Source organism: Rhinolophus hipposideros (genome assembly GCF_964194185.1).
Source record: "Rhinolophus hipposideros genome assembly, chromosome: 22".
NCBI classification, from domain to species: Eukaryota; Metazoa; Chordata; class Mammalia; order Chiroptera; family Rhinolophidae; genus Rhinolophus; species Rhinolophus hipposideros.
In genome coordinates, this window is record NC_138068.1 from 10,364,080 (window position 1) to 10,385,884 (window position 21,805).

At 51.8% G+C, this 21,805-nt stretch overlaps 1 protein-coding gene across 1 annotated transcript in view; it reads left to right on the forward strand.

Moving 5' to 3' along the window:
* Positions 1-21,805, forward strand: part of PREX1 (phosphatidylinositol-3,4,5-trisphosphate dependent Rac exchange factor 1) — a 177,841-nt gene that overhangs the window by 116,904 nt on the left and 39,132 nt on the right. The window contains exons 9-14 of the mRNA XM_081034717.1: positions 168-317; positions 2,521-2,668; positions 9,724-9,824; positions 11,192-11,295; positions 11,519-11,568; positions 13,645-13,720. Coding sequence (XP_080890843.1) covers positions 168-317; positions 2,521-2,668; positions 9,724-9,824; positions 11,192-11,295; positions 11,519-11,568; positions 13,645-13,720 — 629 coding nt within the window. The remainder of the gene's footprint in view (positions 1-167; positions 318-2,520; positions 2,669-9,723; positions 9,825-11,191; positions 11,296-11,518; positions 11,569-13,644; positions 13,721-21,805) is intronic.

Consider the following 21,805-nt stretch of genomic DNA (forward strand, 5'->3'; position numbering starts at 1 on the left):
GAAGGGTTGAAAATTCAACTCCCAAATCCTGATTCTGTCGATGCCCCTGTCTTTCTGGAGCCGGACAGACTGGTCCTGACACCTTCCTCACAAGTGTATAGTGGGGAATGTGCAGCGTTGTAGGGCTCAGTCCGTGCTGACCCTCCTTTGCCTCCTGCCCCCATCAGCGGATTACCACAGCAATGGCTACACCGTAACCAATGGCTGGAAGATCCACAACACGGCCAAGAACAAGTGGTTTGTCTGCATGGCCAAGACGGCCGAGGAGAAGCAGAAGTGGCTGGACGCCATCATCCGCGAGCGGGAGCAGCGTGAGAGTGAGTGGCTGGGCCCTTTCCTGGGCCTCTGAAGAGTGGTGGCTTTGGGGGACTTTCCAGGGTCCCTGGGGTGTGTATGGCTTCCTCCAAGCTGGTCACTTCTGCCGAGTTAGGGCTGTACCTAGGGAAGGGGCATCGGGTCCTTTCCAGAAAAGTCAGAGCTATGAGAAGCAGGTCTTGCAGGGTGCCCTGGGACTGTGTTATAACTTGGTGGTATCTTGGATCTCCTGAGGTCATCTGGTTTAGTCCACCAGGCAGATGGTGAAACTGAGGCCCAATGGAAGGGACTTGCCCAAGGTCATGCCAATATGGTTGGTCATTCTGGGATGCTTGGCAGCCCTCACCCTTAAGGCTTGGTAGCGAGATGCTCTGTATCTGTCCTTTTCTCCTCTGTGGTTCTATTCCCCAGGGCCGCAGTGTGGTAGGAGGGTCCTTGGGGGCTGCCCATTACCGTGGTCATGAATTTCTCTGGGCCCAGGCACCTCTGAGGCAGCTCCCAGAAAGAAATATGGGGCTGGGTGTGACAGTTGGGTGGAGTTGGGGTGGGCACCGGACTGTTGTGCAGAGACCACCCGGCTGGGAAGAGGGAGGCTTGGTGTGTTTGGGGCAAGTTAATTCAGTTGCCCGGACCTCAGTGATGTCGTCTGATAAGTGGGGATACACGTTCCTGCTGCAGTGGGTTGTGATACTGCTAAGTGAGGTTTGGATTTGGCCCTACTTGGCAATTTGACACATTGTCCCTGAAAATCATCCTGACCTAGTCTGCAGAGGAGGAAACTGAGGCCCAGTTTCCTTCATACCTATATCCTGTCCACTTGAAATCAACACGAGGATGTGCCATAGACAGCTCACACTTACCATGTCTCATCAGAACTCTTCGTTTCCATCAGCTCTCCTGCCCCCAACTTGCTTATCCCCACGACATCCCAGGCCCATGAGTGGTGCCTTTATTCATCTATGACCTCAGATTTAAACCCTTTGGTGTCATCCCTGATTTCCGCCTGCTCCCCAAATTCAGTAGATCAAGTCCCGTTAGTTATGCTTCCCACATGCATGCCAAATCCGTCCACTTCTGTCCGTGCCCTAATTCTACCCAAGCGCAAATTAGCTTCCTTTCGCGGGAATATGGGCCCAGCATGGCTAGATACCTTGATTTTTTTTTTTCCCCCTTAGAGCTAGACATGTGGATTTTCCAGGTGATATTTCCTGATTTTAAGTATGGCATCAACATTTATTAAAATGCCTAGTCCAAATAAACTACTGAATTTGGGCCCTGATTGGGCAAGCTTGTGATTTCTGAAACTGATCAGGGCTGAGTGTGTGGTCAGGGCTGGAGGTGGGGTTCAGGAGCTGGCTTGGCCTGGGTGGGGCCGATCAGTATCTTAGTGGTCAGAATTGAGGGCTGTGGTCAGTGCAGGGCGTATGTGATCACGAGTGGGGTGTGGCCTGAGTGGGCCTTAGTCATTAGAATTGGGGTATTGTCCAAAGCCTGACCTCGGCTGCATTTACAGGGGTGATGCGTGTTGCGGTCAAGAGCACAGATCTGGAGCCAAACTTCCTTGGTCTGAATTCTGGTTCTACCACTTCTAGTTGAGCCACCTTGGACAGAGAACTCAATTTCTCTGGGCCTCAGTTTCTTCATCTGTAAAATGGGAGTAATGGTACTTGCCTTGTCTGTTTCCTAAGGACTGAGTAGCATATAGTAGCTGCTAATAGCATTTGCTATTATTGTTTGTCATTGCTATTACTGTCAAGAGTGGACAGGGTCCAGGTAGAAAATGTGGGGCAGTGGTCTGGGTCAGGGTCCTATGTGTATTATCTGGAGACATAGGGAGATTTACATCCCTGGCTGGAAGGAAGATCTCAACAGACTTTCTGATAACCTCTGAATTTGGAAACCTATCCTCATGTTGAAGGCTTGAGTAAACTCGACTGCTTATTACTGTGGGACTTAACCTCCCTGGGCCTCAGCTTTGCCATCTGTAAAATGGGGGAGATTCGCCACCATCCCCTACAGGGTTCTTTTGAGGCGTCACTGGCAGATGCCTAGGATAGTGACTGACATGCAATGAGTGCTGTATAGATGACCGCTGGCTGTGGCAGGAGTGGGGACAGCCGGGGGGGCCGTTGTCAGGAGCCGCAGGCCTCCCCTCTGCTCCCAGGCGTGGGTGCTGTCCCCGGTGCTGACCGTGCCCCTCTGTAGGCCTGAAGCTGGGCATGGAGCGGGACGCCTACGTCATGATTGCCGAGAAGGGGGAGAAGCTTTACCACATGATGATGAACAGGAAGGTGAACCTGATCAAGGACCGCAGGAGGAAGCTGAGCACCGTCCCCAAGTGCTTCCTTGGCAAGTGAGTAGCCCCACCCTAGGTCTCGGCCGGAGGCCGGAGGTGGGCAGGCCTTCTGCGCCCACCTGGCTCTTCCCAGCTCTGCCGCTTCCTGCAGGAGCCCTTCTGGGCGGGGCCACTACAGCACTGCTTGGAGGTCAAGCAGGATGGTGGGGCCCCGCATTAGGTCTTTCAAACATTGTTGACCATAACTCACTGCAAACCATGAGTGTTATGTTGTGACACACATCTTTGTAATACAGTGGTACCTCAGTTTCCGAATGTAATCCACGAGTTCTGAAACGTTCGAAAACAGCTAGGCCTCAGGATCTTGCCCTCAGCGGCAGCCGCGTGACATGTTTGACTTCTGAGTCGTGTTTGAACACCGAAGCCTTTACTTCCGGGTTTACGGTGTTCATAAACCAAAATGTTAGTCAACGGAGACGTTCGAAAACCGAGGTACCACTGTATATGAATGAGCTCACGATGCACAAAACTCGCTGTGCTCGATACACTCTGAAAATCTCTGTTCTATATGTTATATTCTGTTTCTTTCCTGTCCTAGCCTATCCTTTCTATTCTATCAAGTCGTTTCTTTATTCATTTCAAAAATAATCCTGAGATAGACTCATGAAATTGATTTCACAAACTACTTACATGTTGCCCACCCTGGATTGAAAAACATGGCTCTAGCACTCAAGAAAAGAGAAGGTATTACAGATATTTTAAGCAGAGAGGTATTTAACACAGGGATTTAATTAAGAAAGATGATGGAAAGGCTGGAAGAGCAAACATTGTATCAGTCTGCTTGGGCTGCTATGACAAAGTACCACCGACTGGGCGGCTTAAACAACACAGTTATTTTCTCACAGTGAGATCAAGTGTTGGCAGGGTTGGTGTCTGCTGAGGCCTCCTTTCCTGTGTCTCATAGGAGGAGGAGTGGGGGTGGGAGGGTTCTGTAAGCTTTTCTGTACTTAGGGCCTCCAATTTCTCTGTTTGGAAAATACATTGTTTTCCTAATAATAAAACGTTTTACACCCTGCCTCTTCGTTTTTAACGAAGGAGCAAAAAGGGGTCCGAGAACAGGGTGATGGGATTGGATCTTAAACTCAGGTTTAAATCTCATTCACCTGGTTGAGGGGAGGCTGGAAATAGGGAGAGGCAGAAAAAATACAGTCCCCATAAAGTTGTGAGGTTGTTTTCAGGCCCTACTGTGTGCTGCTACCTAGACATGGTGGTCAGGGCTCTGGAGAGGGTGGAAGAACGCCGACCTCATGAAGCGTGTAGTCCAGCTCAGGGGAGAAGTCTGCCTGCAAGGTAGGGTGTTTGCTGAGAATTTATTAAGCTATACCCCATCCACTTCCCAAAAGCTTTTGAAGAGGCCTCAGATAAAACCACTGCATTATAATAGTGCCATACACCAGGTAAGAGGTAACCGGAATGAGGACACTCATCGTGGAGATGGGGAAGGTGGTTGCATTCTGGATTGTGCCGAAGATGACAGCATTTGCTGATGGGTGAGAAAAAAGTTAAGGATTTTGAGCTCCAGGATGGTTGGAGTTGCTGCTTTCTGAGAAGGGGAAGGAGATGGAGGAAGGAGCAGGTTTCAGGGGGCAGGAGTAGAGCTCAGAAGCTCAGTTTGGACAGTTACACTGAGACTATTGGACTCCTGGATGGAGATACTGACTTGTTAGTTGGATATAAAACCTTGACTCAGGAAGAAAAGACTGAGTGCAGGAGATGTGGCATTTCGGTGGTCTTTAAAGCCACAAGATGGAATGGAATCTGCAAGGGGATCTGCACAGAGAGATGAAGCAGGACTGGGCTCTGGGGGTCTGGCAGTGTTTGGAGGAGGGACCAGCAAAGAAGTCTGAGACGGAGGGGGCGGAAAGGTGGAAGGCCCTCGGGGCTTCGGTGGTTGCCTTTGAGCCAGGTGAGGAAAAATATGGAGACAGTGTGGGGGCGGGAGCCCAGGTTTGGATGCCTTAAGGTTGAAATGCCTGGTATACTCAAGTATCCATATTGAATAGGCCATTGGAGACCATGTGTGGAGACCAAGAGCTAACTGGTCATAGCCTGAGGTTTGTAGTTGGTGGGGCAGCAGGCAGGTTATTTGAGGGGTGGTTGGGTCCTTGAAGGGTGACCAGGGTGCCCTGTTGGCCTGTTGCTCAGGGCTTATCCGAGCTTCCTGGATGGAGGAGATGTGTGCCCCAGACCTATGGGCTGTGGGAAGTGGGGAAGGGACAGCCTGGTTGGTCTCCATCAGCTAATCCCTAATCCCTGGACAGAAAGGAGGTTTTTCTCTCAGGAGAGGCCTTCTTCTGGTCCCCTGGGGTTGGAGGACCTCAACCCACCTCCTGCCAAACCCCTCAGAGAGCATAGTCCAGCCGGAAGGGATTACCTGTGTGTGATTAGAGCTTCAGCCAGTGTTCTGTCTCTTCAGGAAGGATTAGGGAGATTTCTTTCACTGCCCATTTGAAACAGAGCCCAGGATTGTAGCTTGTTGTGTAACCAGGGCTCTAAGGACCAGACGTCCTGCAGGAGACTGTTCTGTAAAACTTTTCTCCCTGCATGTCTTTGCTCTGCACCCAGCCTGGGGCACCCTTCCCTGCCGGGACTCAGCTCCTGAGCTTTCTCTACGAGCCCCTCTAGTGCCCCTGGGTGGAAGGAACCAGCAGCCACAGAGACAATTGTTGAGCTTTCATTTGGTCCAGGCTCTGGCATGCAGCCATGCCTTTAACCCTCACACAACCTGTGAGGTCACCTGCCATTATCCCCGCTTTAAGGGTGAGGAAACTGAGGCACAGAGAAGGAAAAGGTCCTGTACAAGATCACACAACCAGTGGGGGGCTGGGATTTGAATCCAGGCCTCTCTCCCACAGCACTCTGCTGCATTTATCCATTTTTATCTCTAGTCAGCACACTTTATTTTTCCTTGAGAATTACTTTTTCCAGAGCTGTCTCCACTAATAGACAGGGTATTCTGAATTTAAAAAAAAGTGTCTGATTTATCTTTATAACCTTCGAAGGTTAGGCTTTGAGTCAGACTTGGACTCAAGTCCTGACTCTCCCATTTCTAGCTGTGTGACTTTGGGCAAGTTTCTTAACCTCTCTGGGTCTGCTAAATGATCGATTAGCAAGAGACAATAAAATGTGCCTCACAGGATTGTTGGAGGATACAGTGAGAAAACACGTGTGCTATGCTCAGCACAGCACTGGCAAGAATGATGGAAATGTGTGTTAGGCTTAAGGGCCTGTTTCTGCTGTACTCAGAAACAAAGCTCAGCGGTGCCACATGAAAGAAAAAAACAAGGAATAAAATCTGTATGTTATTGTGGAGGCTGTATCATGGGAGGAACGTGGCGTTTGTTCTCTAAGTTCCTCAGATTAGCTGTGGAAATAAAATTGATTCATTCAATCGTTCGTCTCCTTCATTCATTGTTTCTTTACTGTGTGCCAGCAGTGAGCAGGACAGACAAGATCCCTGCCTTGATAGAGATAACTGTCTAGAGGAGAATCAGCAAATAGACAAATACACATAAAGAGAAATAAAGAAGGGAATTTCAGAGCGTTGATGAACGCTGTAAGGAAATAAGGTTGACCTAAGGAGGAAATGGGGTGCTAGTTCAGCCAGTGTGATCAGGAAGAGCCTTTCAGGGGAGGTGACATTTTAACCAAGATCTGGGTACCAAGCAGCAGCCAGCCATGAAAAGATCTGGGGGAGCAGCAGGTGCAAAAGCCCTAAGATGGAATGGACCTTGAGTAAGTGGTTGACGAATAACAAGGCCAGTATGGCTGGAGGGAGGGAGTGCGTGGCAGAGGGGTGGCAGGCAAGGCACAGGGGTTGGCAGGGGCCAGGCGAGGCAGGTCAGTGACGAGGGGTTCAGGCGTTGTTTCAGGTGCTCTGGGAAGCCATTGAGAGAATCTAAGAGAAGAATGAGATGAGGATGAACCATCATGCAGGCCCTGAACGAGGGCACAATAGGAGCTGTTAGAGCTCAGGGGACAAGGTATGATGGTGTGTCTATCAGGGGCAGTCAGGGAAGGCTTCCTGGAAGGAGAAGACCTTTGGTTTCACTCTTGACAAAGGTTAGATGTCGTTCATTGACGTCTGCCAGAATGGAAGGTCTGCGATGGAAGATGCCTAGCTCTCTCAGCTACCTGTGTGCACAGGTGCAGGATATTAGCATAATAACTGATCGATAATGATTTGTTGGACATTTCCACAGACATCTTCAGGAAGCATCTCAGGCAGTGGAATGATAGGGGTGAATATTAAACTCCCAGTCCTTATCTTCATGGAGCTCAAGGCTATGGAGGAGACAGGCAAGAAAAAGGGGATTCTTGGACTGGGTGGCGAATGGTACATTGGGCCTCTGCTAGGGGACCTTCCTAGGAAGACTGCAAAGACATACCTGTCTAACCCCCGTCGCCAGCATTGGGTTTGACACATGGTAGGCTAAATACATGTTTACTGGGTGAATAATTCTGAGGGCCAAGAAGGAAGGAGGGTTGACAACTGGACCCATGCTAACTCTCAAGTCCCCCATTCCCTGAATCTCAAACTCTCCACCAAATGAGACTGACCTTCTTTCTGTGTCCCCAACTCACTGCTCCAAGTTATATCCTTTTGGAAGACTGGATCTTGCTGCTCTTTGCAGCCCCCAACAACCACCAGATCGCTGGTTTCCTAACCTTAAGGCCTGTGTGTATGCTGATCCCCCTGCCTAGAACACCCTTCCCTGCCCCCAGTGGTGGCAAACGATGCCCCACGGACCCAGCACAGTTTGCAGATGTATTTTCCGTGGGCCACATGGTGCTTTCAGAAAAGTTTGGACTCAATATCAACATTTAACAGTTGGGAGATTTCACAGGAAATGCGGGATTTCCGGCTTTCTCTTGAAACGCTGTAAGATGTCTTGTCTTCCCACGTGGCCACAGTCGGCACACTGAGGAGGGGCTGCCATCTTCAGAGATGAATTTTATCTGGTTTTGCGTGCTGGATCACGCTTAAGATTTTACAATTAGACAGTCTACCTGTTAAATCCAGAAGGCCCCTGAGTGAACCACTTGCCTTGTTGAGGACCAGAGAGGGACAGCGGCTTGCCCGAATTTGCCCAGCCAGCTGTGAACCTTCCTGGATCCTTTCAAAGGGGCAAGACTCCACTCAGGGCAGAAACACGGGTCACAGCTGCTGTCCTCTAGGCTGTTTTTTGCTCTAATAGCTGTCGTGGGGACACTTCCTGACCCCCTTCCTGCCATAGGGCTGCGGGTCAGTGCCAGAGGCGGCCCCCATAGGGACAGTGGGTGGACAGCCTGAGTCTCCAGCTACCGAGAGTGGGCATTCAACATCTGTTCACCTTTCTCAGCTGCTGGAAACTTCCTCCCCGACTCTGATTTTTTGGGATTTAAAGAATGGAACTGGGGGTGGGCAGGACCCCAAATAATCTCTTCCCCACTTGGGGTCCTGCTCCAGAAAATAAATCCATTTCTTTTACGCTCCCGCTGGGCCTGTACCGGGGGCTCTCTGAATGCATTAGCAAAGACCACTACCTACACACAGGCAGGTCTCTGCTCAGCACACACTGGGAAGCTAAAAATAGCCCTGCCCCCCTCTGGCCCTGTAATCGGAGGCGGGACAGCTGGTTTCGATAAGCAGGAGAGCTCTGTGCTCTGGCCAGCTGCCATTTGCTTTAATTGAACACAGATTGCTTGGCGGAAACACTCCGGTTCCTGACTCTCCCTTTTCCTTCTGACTTCCAGTGGGCTGAGCTCTGCACTGGGCCACAGTGTGCCCCCAAGAGCCAGAACTTGGGGTCTGGCTGAACGTCTGCCCCACTGGGTAGTCATGTTGGATTTGCCTGCTTTCCCCTGGCCTGTGAGCACTGCTTTCTCCCTGAGACCTTCCTCCTGATCCCAGAACATTCCTTCTTGTTCGATGGTTCATTCCTTCTTTTGTCCAGTAAATGATTATTGAGCCTTTTTGTGCGAGTTTAGACCCTCTTCTAGGTGCTTCGAGGGAGCCATGAATATGACAGACAAAAATCCCTGTTAGCGTGGAGATTCCATTCTGGTCGATAAACACATAAGTAAATCTGTAAACAGTACAACTTTAGACAGTTATAAGTATTCAAAAGATGTGATGGATTGTGTGTGGGGATACGGAACTACTTTTGAGGAGGTGGTCAGGGAAGGCGTCTCTGAGGAGGTGACGTTTGAGCTGAGACTTGAAGGATGAAAAAGAAGGGCACCCTGAAGAACTGGGGAAGGGTGTTTCCAGCAGAGGGAACAGCAAGTGCAAAGGCAGGAGTCTGGCATTTTTTTCAGAAGGGGAAGATGGTGGGTGTGGCTAAAGCATAATAAGTGAAAGACATAGGAGGTGAGATCAATTAGGATGGGTCAGTTCCTAGAGGGCTTTGTCCTCATGTGAGAATAGTTTGGGCTTTATCCTGAGAATAATGGGGAAGCCCATTGGAGGGTTTTAAGTAGAAGACTGACATGGTTTGATCATTAACTCTCCTGACTCAACAATTATCTTTCTGGGCCCATATTTCATCCTGCTTGTTTGTTTCTTCGTTCCTTCTGTTCATCCATCCAGCCATCCATCATCCATCCCCCCACCCACCCGCCCAGTTATCTTTCCACTTATCAAGCAGTCCGCTCCTGTTCTCCTCCACCTACCTCGCAGGTCTTTCCAGACACCGATCATTCGTCTGTCAAGTTATCCTTTCATCCATTCACTTTCCATTCATTTACCTACCCATTCATGTGTCCATCTGGCCATCTTCCCATCCTCTCTCCCATCTATCCATCCGTCCGTGTGTCCATCCGTCCATCTGTCTGTCGAGCCTGAGGCAGGGCCTGGGGTCTGATCCCATTCACCTCTCTGCTCGTGGTCCTGGAAAGAAGCATGAGGCCTCAGCAGAGCCCCCAGGGCTGTGGGCCCCTGAGCTTTGCTTCTCTGTGGGATGTTGTAGCTGTCATTTCTGGCAGTGGGTGGGATCAGGCCAGCTTAGTGCTGGTCCCTGGGGTCCTGGGACTGGGCAAGCCGTCTCAACTGCGTCTTCTGTTGCTGGCAGTGAGTTTGTTTCCTGGCTTCTGGAAATTGGTGAAATCAGCAAGACTGAAGAAGGAGTCAACTTGGGCCAAGCCTTGTTGGAGAATGGTATTATCCACCATGGTGAGTGGGGCGGGCCAGGTGGGCAAAGGGTAGGCACAGGCCAGACCCCAACAGTGCTGTGCTTCCACGAACTCACAGGCTGTTTCTACACGTCTGTGCAGCCCAGGAACGTGGAGGCGCATGTTAAAAACTGCTCACAGGGCTGGAAAACCCAGCCCTCAGCTGGGGCACCAGCACAGTGGAAACCCCTGCCAGAAAGACACGGGCAGGGGAGTAGAATTGTCTATCTGTTCCTTCAGAAAAGGCAAGAACCATTTGAGTTTCTGAATGCCTGTTATGTGCCAGGCACTGACCATGCAGTGGAGAATGGGACAGATGGAAACTTGTCCTCATAGGGCCAAACCTTCTAGTTGTGGGGAGAAGACAATAAGCTAGATAAGTAAAATAGGTGCATATAGGTGGTGATAAATCTTTGGGAAGGAGAGAAAACGGAGTGGGGTTCAATTTTGAACAGGGGAGTTAGGAAGGCCTCACTGAGAAGGTGACGGTGAGACCGAGACCTGAGAGAGGGCGGGAGCCAGGTGGGCACTGGGGTTCGAGGCAGAGACTACAACCAGTGCAAAGTCCCCAGGACAGCAGTATAGGTGCTTTGCTCTGGAATAACAAGGAGGCCAGTATGGCTGTCGTGGAGCCTACAGGGGGATGTTAGGAAATGAAGTCAGAGGGGGTGGGGCCCAGGGGGAGTGTTTAGGGGATGAGGTCCAGGACCTTATAGGGGATTGTAGGGTCTGTGGGTTTACTCTTAAGTGAGATGAGTTCCGAGTAGAAGAAAGACCTGCCTACACTCAGACTTGAACAGGATCCCTTTGGCCGCTGCGTGGAGGGTGGACTGTGGTGCCAACCGTGCCAGTGGGGCGCCCAGCGAGGAGGCAACAGTGATAGTCCAGGCGGGAGATGAAGGTGGCTCGGAACAGGGTGGGAGTGTAGGGTCCGATTCTTAACGTTTTGAAGGAAGAGCCTACGGGATTTCCTAATGGATGCAGAGTGGGGAGTGAGGGAAAGAAACACCAAGGGCAATTCAAGGCCGTTGTGTAGAGATCGCTCCATAAAACCCCGCAGTGTAGTCCCAGCCCCAGCACACTCGGTCCCAACACGCGCTCTGGGGATCTAGTGCCAAGCAGGTGCCAGGCCAGATGGGTCCCCACGCAGGCTGGATCAGGGGCACTTGTGGACCTCTCAGGAGACCTGCAGAAGCTCCAGCCCCACGCTGCAGGTCTCAGGAGGGCTCCGCACATAGCATGGGAAGGGGTTTGGTGAAACTGCACTTGGCACAGAGCCTGGCCGAGTGAAGGGTGACGATGGTGGGCGTGGGTCAGGAGGGGCCGAGGGGACAGGCCCAGCTTCACCGCCCACTTGGGTCCCTCCAGTCTCTGACAAGCACCAGTTCAAGAATGAGCAGGTGATGTACCGCTTCCGCTACGATGATGGTACCTACAAGGCCCGGAGTGAGCTGGAGGACATCATGTCCAAGGTAGGGATTCCCCGACCTTGACCCCGTGACCTTGACCCCTCAGTCACTGCAGAGCAGGCCTGCGTCCCGGAGTCCTGCTCTCCTCCGCTGCCCCCACCAGTCTCCCCTCCCTCTCGCCCCCACTCACCTGTTCAGCCCTGGGAGCCGCCTCGCCCAGCAGCCTGGATTTGGAGGCCCCTGAAGGATGTGGCCTGATCCCAGACTCCCTCTTTTTCTTTTTCAGGGTGTGAGGCTTTACTGCCGTCTTCACAGCCTCTACACCCCTGTGATCAAGTAAGTTACTCTCTCCAAGCTTCAGTTTCACCTCTGCCCCTTCTCAGCTCGGTGGCCTTGGGCTGGGAATGTCACTTCTTTGAGCCCCAGTCTCCTCCATCAGATGGGGCTAATAATCGCACCTATGCTGTAGGTTGGTTATTAGGGCTATGTGAATTGATTCTGGGGACACACTGCAGCATGGTGGTGAAAGGTATCGGTTCTGGAGCCAGACAGGCTGAGTTTGAATCTTAGCCTGCAAGGTACCAGCTGTGTGAGCATGGGCAGTTCCTTACCCTCCTGGTGCCTCAACTGTTTTTCTATGGAGTGGGGTCTTTGCACTTGCTGTTCCCTCGCCTGGGAAGCTCTTCCCTTACGTACCTGTGTATTGACTTCCTTCCTTCAAATGTCTCCAAACCAGAGGGGCCTTCCCTGACCATTTTTCTAAAGTGTCACCATCTGGTATGCATTACCCTCCTTACTACACTTTGGTTTTCTTCCTGAAACTTGTCAGTAGTTGACGTGTTATATATTTATGTTTATCTGTCTATCGTCTTTCTTTCCCACTGAATTGCAGTCTCACCAAGGGTGTGGAATTTGCTCACTGCTGTGCCCCCAGGCCCTTGAGCGGCACGTAGACCAGCGCTGCCCAGTAGAACTTTCAGCCCTGGTAGAAGTGCTCTATACCTGTGTGTCCAGTCTAGTAGCCTTAGTCACTCGTGGCTCTCCAACCCTTGAGACTGAGGAATGTGATTTTAAGTTTGACTTAATATTAATTGATTAAAAAATGGCCACATATTGGAGAGCACAGGCCTAGGGCAAAAGAGCACTCGGTGAATGTTTGATGAGTGAATGCTGAATGGTAATGAACCTCTGTGTCTGTTTCTGCATCCGGGAAATAAGCATAAGCTCACACCTCTTGGACTGTCATGACGATTCAGTCTGAATGGCACCTGACATGTAGTGAGTGCTGTATTCATGCCAGCGATTGGTTGTTCTCCTTACCATGAAGCTTATGGCTGTGGATGAAGGGACAGCGACGGTGACTTGATTCTCACCCAGCTGCAGATTCCTCTGTCCCCCATCCTGACCCATCAATCACCTCTCAGAGGAGCTGAAAGGAAGGGCCTTTCCTGGCATTTGCAGGTCTTGTTGGAGGTCCGGCCCTGGGAACCATGTTCCTCTCTCGCCTCGCCTCTGCCTCCTCAGTCCCTTCCCAGAAGGGCCCCTCCATCACCTGCTGGGCTCCCCAGCTCCTAAAAGCCCTGGGAAAACTCCCCAACTGACTCTTACCGGCCTCTATGTGGGCTGGCCACATAAACTCATTTTTGTCAGCTTCAAAGGCTGAGAAATTATTGAAATTTGCCTGTAAGACCAACAACCCTTGGCACCAAAACTGAGAGGCCACAGAGGTCAGAGCATTTACCTCAAGGGCAACCAGGAATACTGCCCCCTGCTCAGTCCGGACTCCCCGCCCCCCCACCCCCAGGAGTTTCCACATTGGAATAGTTTGTTGCCTTTGAACACACGAATGTCAACAACAAAACAAATGAAAAGGGAAAGACTGAATTGAGAATTTTTCTCACTGCTCCACCAGTTTTCCATAGCCACGGTGCTACAGATATTTGGAACTGGATAATTCTTTGTTTGAGAGCCGTTCTGGGCATTTGGGAATGCTCAGTGGCCTCCCTGCTCTACCTGCTAGATGCCAGTAAGTACTGCCGCCCCCCCGCCAGGTCACAGAAGCCAAAAATGTCTCCAGACACAGCTGAGTGTTCCTTGTGGGGCAAATTCGCCCTGCTTGAGAACCCCTGGGCTGGAGAGAGGAGCCTTAGAGCCATCTACTCCTGCCCCCTCACTCTATGGGTGAGAAGGGGGCCCTGGATTGGGACACACGTGCCCCAGGTCACACTGAGAGTGAAGTGTGGAATCTGGGCCAGGACTCCCTGCCCAGTGCTCCCGCGCCCCAGGCCTAGAGAGCCCGGAAACTCTTGGATCCTGAGCACTTCGAGCAGGGACATTGGGACTGCTCCCACCTCCCTTCTCCACAGCTGGCTCACGGTATGCCTCTGCTGTGCTTTCTCTTCCTCCCCGCAGAGACCGCGATTACCACCTGAAGACCTATAAGTCGGTGCTGCCTGGGAGCAAGCTGGTGGACTGGCTGCTGGTTCAGGTGAGAACTCCCTGCAAACTCGCGAGACCAGCCATCTTGCTCTGGCCAGGACTGGGGGCTGCCTGGGAGGTGAACCTTTGAGGTCTTTTCGTTTGTTAATTTTTCATTATTTTTCACTTGTAGTAAAGTACACGTAGCACTTACTGTCTTGACCATTTTCACATGTGGAGTTCAGTCCATCCACATTGTTGTGCAACCATCACCCCCCCCCCCCACACACACACAGCTCTCTCCATCTTGCAGAACTGAAGCTCTGCACCCATTAAACACTCACTCCCCATTCCTCCCTCCCCCAGCCCCTGGCAATCACCATTCTACTTTCTCTCTGTGAGTCTGACTGCTCTAGGGACCCTACCTAAGTGGAATCATACTGCATTTGTCTTTCTGTGCCTGGCTAATTTCACTCAGCACAATGCCCTCCAGTCAAGGTTCATCTGTGTTGTAGCGTGTGTCAGAATTTCCTTCTTCTTTAAGACTGAATAATATTCCATCGTACGGCTAGACCACATGTTATTTACCAATTCTTAGTCAGCGGACACTTGGCTTGCTGCCACCTTGAGGCTTTCCATTTTAAAACTGGGACAGTCCTGGGCAAACTGGGACAAGCCGGCCTCATCCTGGCACCACACTGCAGCCTTCATGTGGAGCTTGCTGAGTTACTCCTTTCACGTAAGGTCCCAGTGGTCAGAGGCTGGGCAGAGGCTTGAAAAATCTCTATGTCAGTTTTGCTGCAATGTCCCAAAGGTGTTCGTTCTATCGAGGTGTCATGGACACTCCTACCTGCCTGCCTCTTGTCCTTGATGGCTCCCATTCACAGGGTGCTCACTCTGGGCCCGGTGCTGGCTGGTTTTTGTGCATTACCTTGTTGAGTCCTCCAGCCCGTCTACAGATGGGGGAACTGGGGCCCAGAGAAGCTGAATGCCTGGTTCCGGGGGACACAGCCTTCCAGTAGCAAAGCTAGGACTTGGCTGGGCCTCTTACCCACTTGTGCTTCAGTTCTGCAAACTTTTCAGGGAGCCCACAAGAATGTTCATTTGCAGGCTGTAAAAAAGAATGTATTGGCTCCAAAAAGGAGGAGACAACTGCAAAATCAAAGTGGGTAAATGTTTAAACATTTACAGCTTTATGTCAGCCTCATTCATTGTTAAATTCAGTGTTCATCAAAACCTCATTCCACTCGAAAACCAATTGCTGGCTGGATTTTTCTCATGTCGCACAAATTCCTGACAATTGCCTGGAAATCACAACAAATCTGTAAAATAATTGTTTCTTGGCGTCAAATAACTTCAAAAGCAAGTTTAGAAAAAATTATTGAAAAAAAATGTTTTCAAGCCAAAAGAGCATGTTTTATGTAGGATGTGGGTACATTTTAATCTGTTTGCTACGATTGGGACCTTAATTCCTGGGAGGTCTTGAAACGACGCTGGATTTGAATTCAGATTTGCACATGTCTGGGATTTGCCACTTAGGGCAAAGCACACAGATGCTCTGGGAAGCACAGAGCATCTAAACCACTGTGCTACACTGCCCGCTCTTTAGGAGCCGGTGAAACCAGCCCGGAGCATGTGCTTTACTTACAGACCTGGGTTCAAATCCTAGCTCTGCCATTTCCTAGCTGAGTGATCTTGGACAAGCTGCTTAACCTCTGTGCCTCAGTTTCCACACCTGTAAAATGAAGCTAAAAATAGTACCTTCCCCTTTTGATTATTTTGAGGATTCAATGAGTTAGTCGTCTAAAGTGCTTAGAAGGGTACCTGGTACAGCGTAATTGCTCAGTAAATGGTAGCTAGTCTTATAATTCCTCATCTCCTTTTCAAGGGATTGAAGGTGGCTCAAAATTCCAGGAAGTACGGAAGGCTTAAGAAATCGTGGAGGGATCTGGGGGTGCAGGAACAGTAAGACCAGGAAACAAACCGCTGGGTGTTGGGAAGGCACGATCTGCACAGTCCTGCCTTCTGAATGTGCTGCTGAGACAGGAGGGGCACACATGGTGTTTTCTTTTGTGGTTTAGGTTTTTGAGTCAAAGCCCAGACATGCCTGGGCTCAGGACTCTGTGCAGTGGCGCTTCTCACCACCTCCGACCTTTCCGTGCTTGGCCATGTTTCCTGAGCTCCATCGGTGCCCATGGTTGCCTGTTGGCTTTCAACTTGATGTGCCTTTGTCCTAAGTGCTGAATCCCAAGCATGAGCTGGGGGTGGGGTGGGTCACCAAGATGGCAAGAAGTCAGTGGGTCTGAGAACTGTTTGGAGACGCAGGGCACAGGATGCATTGCTGTGGGGTGAGAAACAAGGAGGGATGAGTCCTGGGGTTTTGGGCGCGATGGGGAGCCGGAAGTACCGTTTAAAGTGATGGGAAGATGGGGGAGGAAATGCTGGTGCCTTGGGTGCGGGAAGCCTCTGCCTTTGGTGCCCCCTGGACTTCCCAGTAGATGGGTGGAGGAGGGGAAGGCCTTGCCGGCCTGGCCCTCAGGTGATGTCTCCACTGCAGATATTCCATTCCTCGTCACCTTTTGGATGGTTTTTGAAAAGAAAGGTTAGAGGAGCGTGTAGAGAAATTTGACAAAGGGCTCAGTTGCTCATCCCTTTTTTGCTTTGAGCACTGACTTTGTACCAGGCACTGTTTTAGGTTCTGGGGACACGGCAGTAAACAAGACAAAGTTCCTGCCCTCATTGATCTTAAGTTCTGGTGCGGGGTCAGAGAAAGACTATGAAAAGAAAAAAAAAGAAGTAGAGTGTATAATATGTTAGCTCGCGGTGGGTGCCAGCATGGTGGTGGGGACAGAGTATGTGGGAGCTTTGGGGGGAATGTACCCTCTGAATGGGTATGGTGATGCAGTTTTCACAGGGGCTCCGAAGAGGCCATAGTATGCAGGGGCATTTGAACAGAGACTTGAGGGAGGAGGTGAGTGAGCTGGGGACTCCTGGGGATGGAACATCGTCTGAGGGGACAGAAATCAGAGGCTCAGTGTGGGGTGAGCTTGATGTGTCCGAGGACAAAGAGGCCAGTGGGGTTGGAATGGGGTGAGCAAGAGGGAGAGGTGATGGGAAGCTGGTGGGCGGCCAGTCACATGGGGCCTTGTGGGCCACTGGAGGGCTCCGGCCACTGCAGGCTCTGAGCACAGGGCGACGGCATCTGGTCTTGGTGGGATCAGATTTGTCTGACTGTCTATGGAGCACAGGCTATGGCGGGACAAGGCTGGCAGTAGGAGACTAGGGAGGAGGCAACCTCAGAACTCCAGGCAGGGGTGCACGGTGCCTGAGAACTGGGTGGCTGCAGGGATGGTGAGAAAGTGTCACGTTCTGGATGTTTTCGAAGGTAGACCTAACAGAGTTAGCCGATGGATGGACGAGGTGTGGGAGATGAGAGACAGAGAGGAGTCTAGAATGACTCTGAGATCTTTGGCTGAGCGCGGGAGGCTCAGGGCTGTGCCTGGGAGCACTCCCGCAAGGAGAAGGAGCCAGCCACAGCAACCGCCGGAGCTGGTGTCTCTTCGCTGATTGGTGTTGGGCATGAAGGGGCCTGCTCATGGCTAGTGCTGTCAGAGAAGCTGTGGTCCTGGCGGAAGGCCTCCTGGAGTAGCCTGAGCCACGGTCAGTTGGTCCTGAGGCTACTCTCTCCCCGCCCCCACCCCTCCCCCCCAGCATCCTGTTACAAGTGGAGGCAGGGGGAGGATGGTGGAGTGAAGGATGCAGCTGACCACGAAATGTGTCTGTCTGCTTCAGCAGACCTCCCATGGCTTGGCCCGGGCTGGGGACACAGGGAAGCTAATTGGAGCTGACGCAGGAGGATGACTTCCAAGAGACTGACCAAAAGACAGCTGGCATCCGGCTCTGGGTCAGGAAAAGGGGGAGGAGCGTGTGCATGTGGGTGTCTCTATGGGGAGACGTTGGGGACGGGGATGTGACCTTGAAGACTGGTTCTAGCTTGTCTTCCCCACCTTGTACCTTAGCGTGAAAGGCAAGAAGAAAACAATTCTGTCGTTCAGGAGGATTCTTTCGCTTTCACCACATCTTCCTTTCTAACTTTTAGGCCATTCTGCTCCTTGAAACAAAATGTTGATTGAAACCCCCTGGAACAACGAGAAATGCTTTTGGCTGCACCTGATAGGAAACCTGACTTACACAGCAAAGATATTTGTTCTCTCGTATAATAGGAAACCTAAGTTACACGACTAAGACCTTTTTCGCTCACACAACTAGGTAACCAGCGTTCATGGTCCTAGAGCTCAACAATGCCACTTACACCCAGGCTCTTTCCATCTTTCTGTTCCGCCATCTTTTTGCCGGTTGCCTCACAGTCATAAGGTGGCTGCTGTAGCTCCAGGCATCGGTCACGTTGATGTAGACTTCGAGCCAAAGGCAGGCAGCAAGGGCAGTTGGAGAGAGCGTTCTCATTATTTCTACGGGGGGGAGGAAACTTCCCTCAACCCCCTCCCCTCCCTAATGGTCTTCCCCTTAGGTCTCATGGGCCACATGGGTCCCACATGCACCATTAGGCCACGCCCTAGGGAAGAGGACAGGGATTGTTGAGAGTGGCTTAAAATTCCTTGGAATTCATCCTTTGGGGCTTGGGAAGGGGCTCCCTACCCCCTACTTGGACGAATCAGAGTTCTTTTATCTCTGAGGATACGGTGGGTATTAGCCCCTCGACAGACAGGCTATGCTCGGTATCAGCTCTGATCTCCTCTGTGTATGATCTCATTTCATCCTGAGAACAACCTGACGAAAACACTTATTATCCCCATTTTACTGATGAGGAAACTTGAGGCTCAGGTTATGTAACTCACCTCAGGACACACAGAAATGGGGTACTCCTATAAGAATGTGTGGGGGGGCTGTTATGATGCTTGGTTGTGAATAATAATAGTTACAATAACTCTCTGTATTAATGATAGCTGATACTGTGGAGTCAGCAGGGACCACCCCTCGGGTGGCAGAGGCCTTAGAAAATTAAGGGCAAATCTGGAAATGAGAAATGCAAATGCAGAAATGAAGAACCTCAGAGAGGTTAAAGAACTGCCACAGCCACAGTCCACGTGGGGTTTTGAACCCGGGGAATCCAGAGTTCGCTCTCCTCACTCTCTGCTGGATGGCTTTTGATCTGTGCTGCCTGGATTACAGGACGCCCCGGCTGTGGCCATCAAATGGAGGGCAGGGGGTCAGTGGGCTGGGGCGGGAGAGAGCAGGGACAGGTGGGAGCCAGGTGCAGCAGGGCACAAATCTGCCTGCTCCTGTGCTGGCTCGGCAGAAATGTGCCCAAGTGTTCACCACGCTGACCCCCACCATCAGGCAGATGGCAGGCGCTGACGGTGGCAGGGTTTTCAGCACAGGGGGTCAGGGGCCAGGGTGGGAGCAGGCAAAAGGCCAGGCTGGCAGCTTGAGGCAGCGGCAGAGGAGACAAAGAATAAACGGGCAGGACAGGAGCCCTGGCGGAAACCTGTGCAACTGACTCCTCCTCTCGGAGTCTCAGTTTCTCTGTCTGTAACATGGGGGTGGGGGAGAGTCCGCCTCTGAAAGGAATGCATTTTCACGATGTAATCTTGGACAATACCAAGCCCATCTGTGCCTCAATTTCTTTGTGTGTCAAATGGGGTTAGTGAAGAGGGACTGTTTCTTGTGGACCACCAAGACCGAGTGAGGGTGTGCAGCTCCTGGCACGTGGTAGGTCAGGGAGGGGCATCCGTGGGTATCATCACAGGGTTACAGAATTCACAGGCAGAGGGGCCTTCTGAGGCACTAGGTAAGTAACCCCCCGCTGTGCTCCCTCCCCCCCAACCCTGCTTGCCTCTGCCGCCTTCATTCCTAGGTGGTTCCTTCCTCATGAGAAATAACTAAGCATTTATCAAATGCTCCCTACATGCCAGCCATCGGGCCAGGAATCTTGCATGGAACATGTCATTAATCCTTACAAGACTCTGAGGTGTGGACACGGTTTGGGGCCCCCTCCGCACCCCTCATTTTAGAGACACGGAAACCGAGGCACATAGAGTTGAGTTCAGGATCAGTTTCCAGATTGGGTTTTTCATTCATCCATTCGTCCATCAGACATTTTCTGTGCCCCACCAAGTTCTACACACTGTGTTTCCCCGCTGAGAGGTGGGATAAATGTGACAAGAACCATCATTGCCCACTGGAGCTGACATTGTAGCAGGGGACAGACCTTACACCAAATTTGTTTGGAGGAACTCAAGGACAGGGAACAGTGGGGGTAATTCTTCCCATGAGCAGAGCTCTGAAGGGATGAGTTCATTTCAGGTTGTGGCAGGTGTAGCACAGATAATATACACGGTGCTGAAAGAGAGTAACTGGAGGAGTGTTTGTTGAGAGGATGTGTGGTGTAAGGGGTGAGGGGTCACTTGAGGGCAGTTGGGGAAAGACCCACTCGGAGGAGGTGACGTAGGCACTGAGATGTGAAAAGCCAGAGCAGAGCATTCCAGGGGGAGGAAAGAGCAAGCGCAAAGGCCCTGAGGTAGCGTCACGTGCCATGTGTGGAAGGAGCAGCCAGGAGGCGGGTGTGGCTGGAGCTCCTAGCGTTGGGGGCGAGTGGGCAAGTGGAAGAGATGAGGGAAGTGTGCTGGTGAGATTGCCCGGGCTGTGTGTGCCTGTGTCTTCCTCCAGGAAGGGAGAAAGTGGTGACTTGGTGACTTGTGGTTTCCCCATAGCTGGTGGGATGTGGGGTGGGGGTTTACTTTTCAGGTGGTGGGCACCTCCAGGGTCGGCATATTTCCCTGTTAACCCAAGAATCCTGCTTTGTTCTAACTTTAAGAGCCTCCCTGTGGATCATCCCAGCGCCCTTTCGGGAGAAAGGGAGCAGGGATGGGCTGGAATGGGCTGGGAACCCTGCCTCAGGAAGCCAGGTCAGCTCCAGATGCCTGCCCGGCCTCCTGGGCTATACACTGGGCCTGCCTGCCACCTGGGCCCCGGCTGTGCCTCCTGGCTGGCCCCTCACAGCTGGGGGGCAGCTGCCGCTCTCATGGATGGCTGCCTCCCCCGGCAGGGCTCTGAGCCCACTGGCCTTCCAGCTACTGGCCTGGGGTCCTGCGGGAGAGATTTGTCTTCCTTAAGGCAGCCTGGGCAGCCAGTGCAGCAAAATACCGAGGCCGGTGGCTCCCCTAGGCTCTGTGATCCGCCTCTGAGCCCCAGTCCTGACCGGCGAGTCCTGCAGCCTCTGGCATTCACTGCTCCAGCTGGGAAATTCGCTCTCTGGCCCCTCTGATGCTAATGGTGACCCGGAGAGTCAAGGCTTCTGGCCCGGCTGTGCTGACACAGTGCCTTCCACGAGTGCCTTCCAGAACTTCTCATGTCGGGAGTTCTTTAAATGAGAGGTTGTCTGAATGTAGTTGAAGCTCATTGACTTGGCTACAAGCTGCTGCATGAGTTGGCCCCTGCTGCAACACATTTAGTCAATCCACACATATTTATTGAGCACCTGCTATATGCCAGGCCCTGTTCTAAGCACCTGGGATTCAGCAGGGAACACAGCAGATCAAACTCCTGCCCTTAGGGAGCTGACCTCACTCACCCTCTCCTTGCCGGCCGTGCTGCCTTTGTGCTCCAAGCTTCGTCCTGCCTGTGGACCTTTGTCCATGTCGTTTCCTCTGCCTGTCAACCCTCTGCCCACTCCCACACCCCCCTCCTCATGCACACCCACAACTCACACACTTTGCCTGGATGTACTGAGATTATTTGGGTTGCAAGAAACAGAAACAGATGCTAGCTAACATAGGGAATGAAAAAACGAGACGACGATACATTGGAAGTCTATGGAGCACCCACAGAGTCAGGGGGAGACCCAGGAGCCAGGCCTTAGAAAGCACTGGCGTCAGGAAACGCCCAGCTTCTCAGGAGTGGGAGCTGAGGGGCACCTGCTCTCAGACTCAACACCAACTCTTCCCTGTCCTTGGGTTGCTCCACTCAGGGCCATGTTCGTGGGGCAAGGAGCATCTCATTGGCCTCACATGGATCCTGGCCTGGATGGGGGATGGCAAAGTGAGGGACTGTCGCACCAAGACGGCATTCCGCATGGCAGAATTGACCCCAGAGGCGGGCCCAGCACACTGGCCAAGCCTGTGCGTTCTTCAGTTTG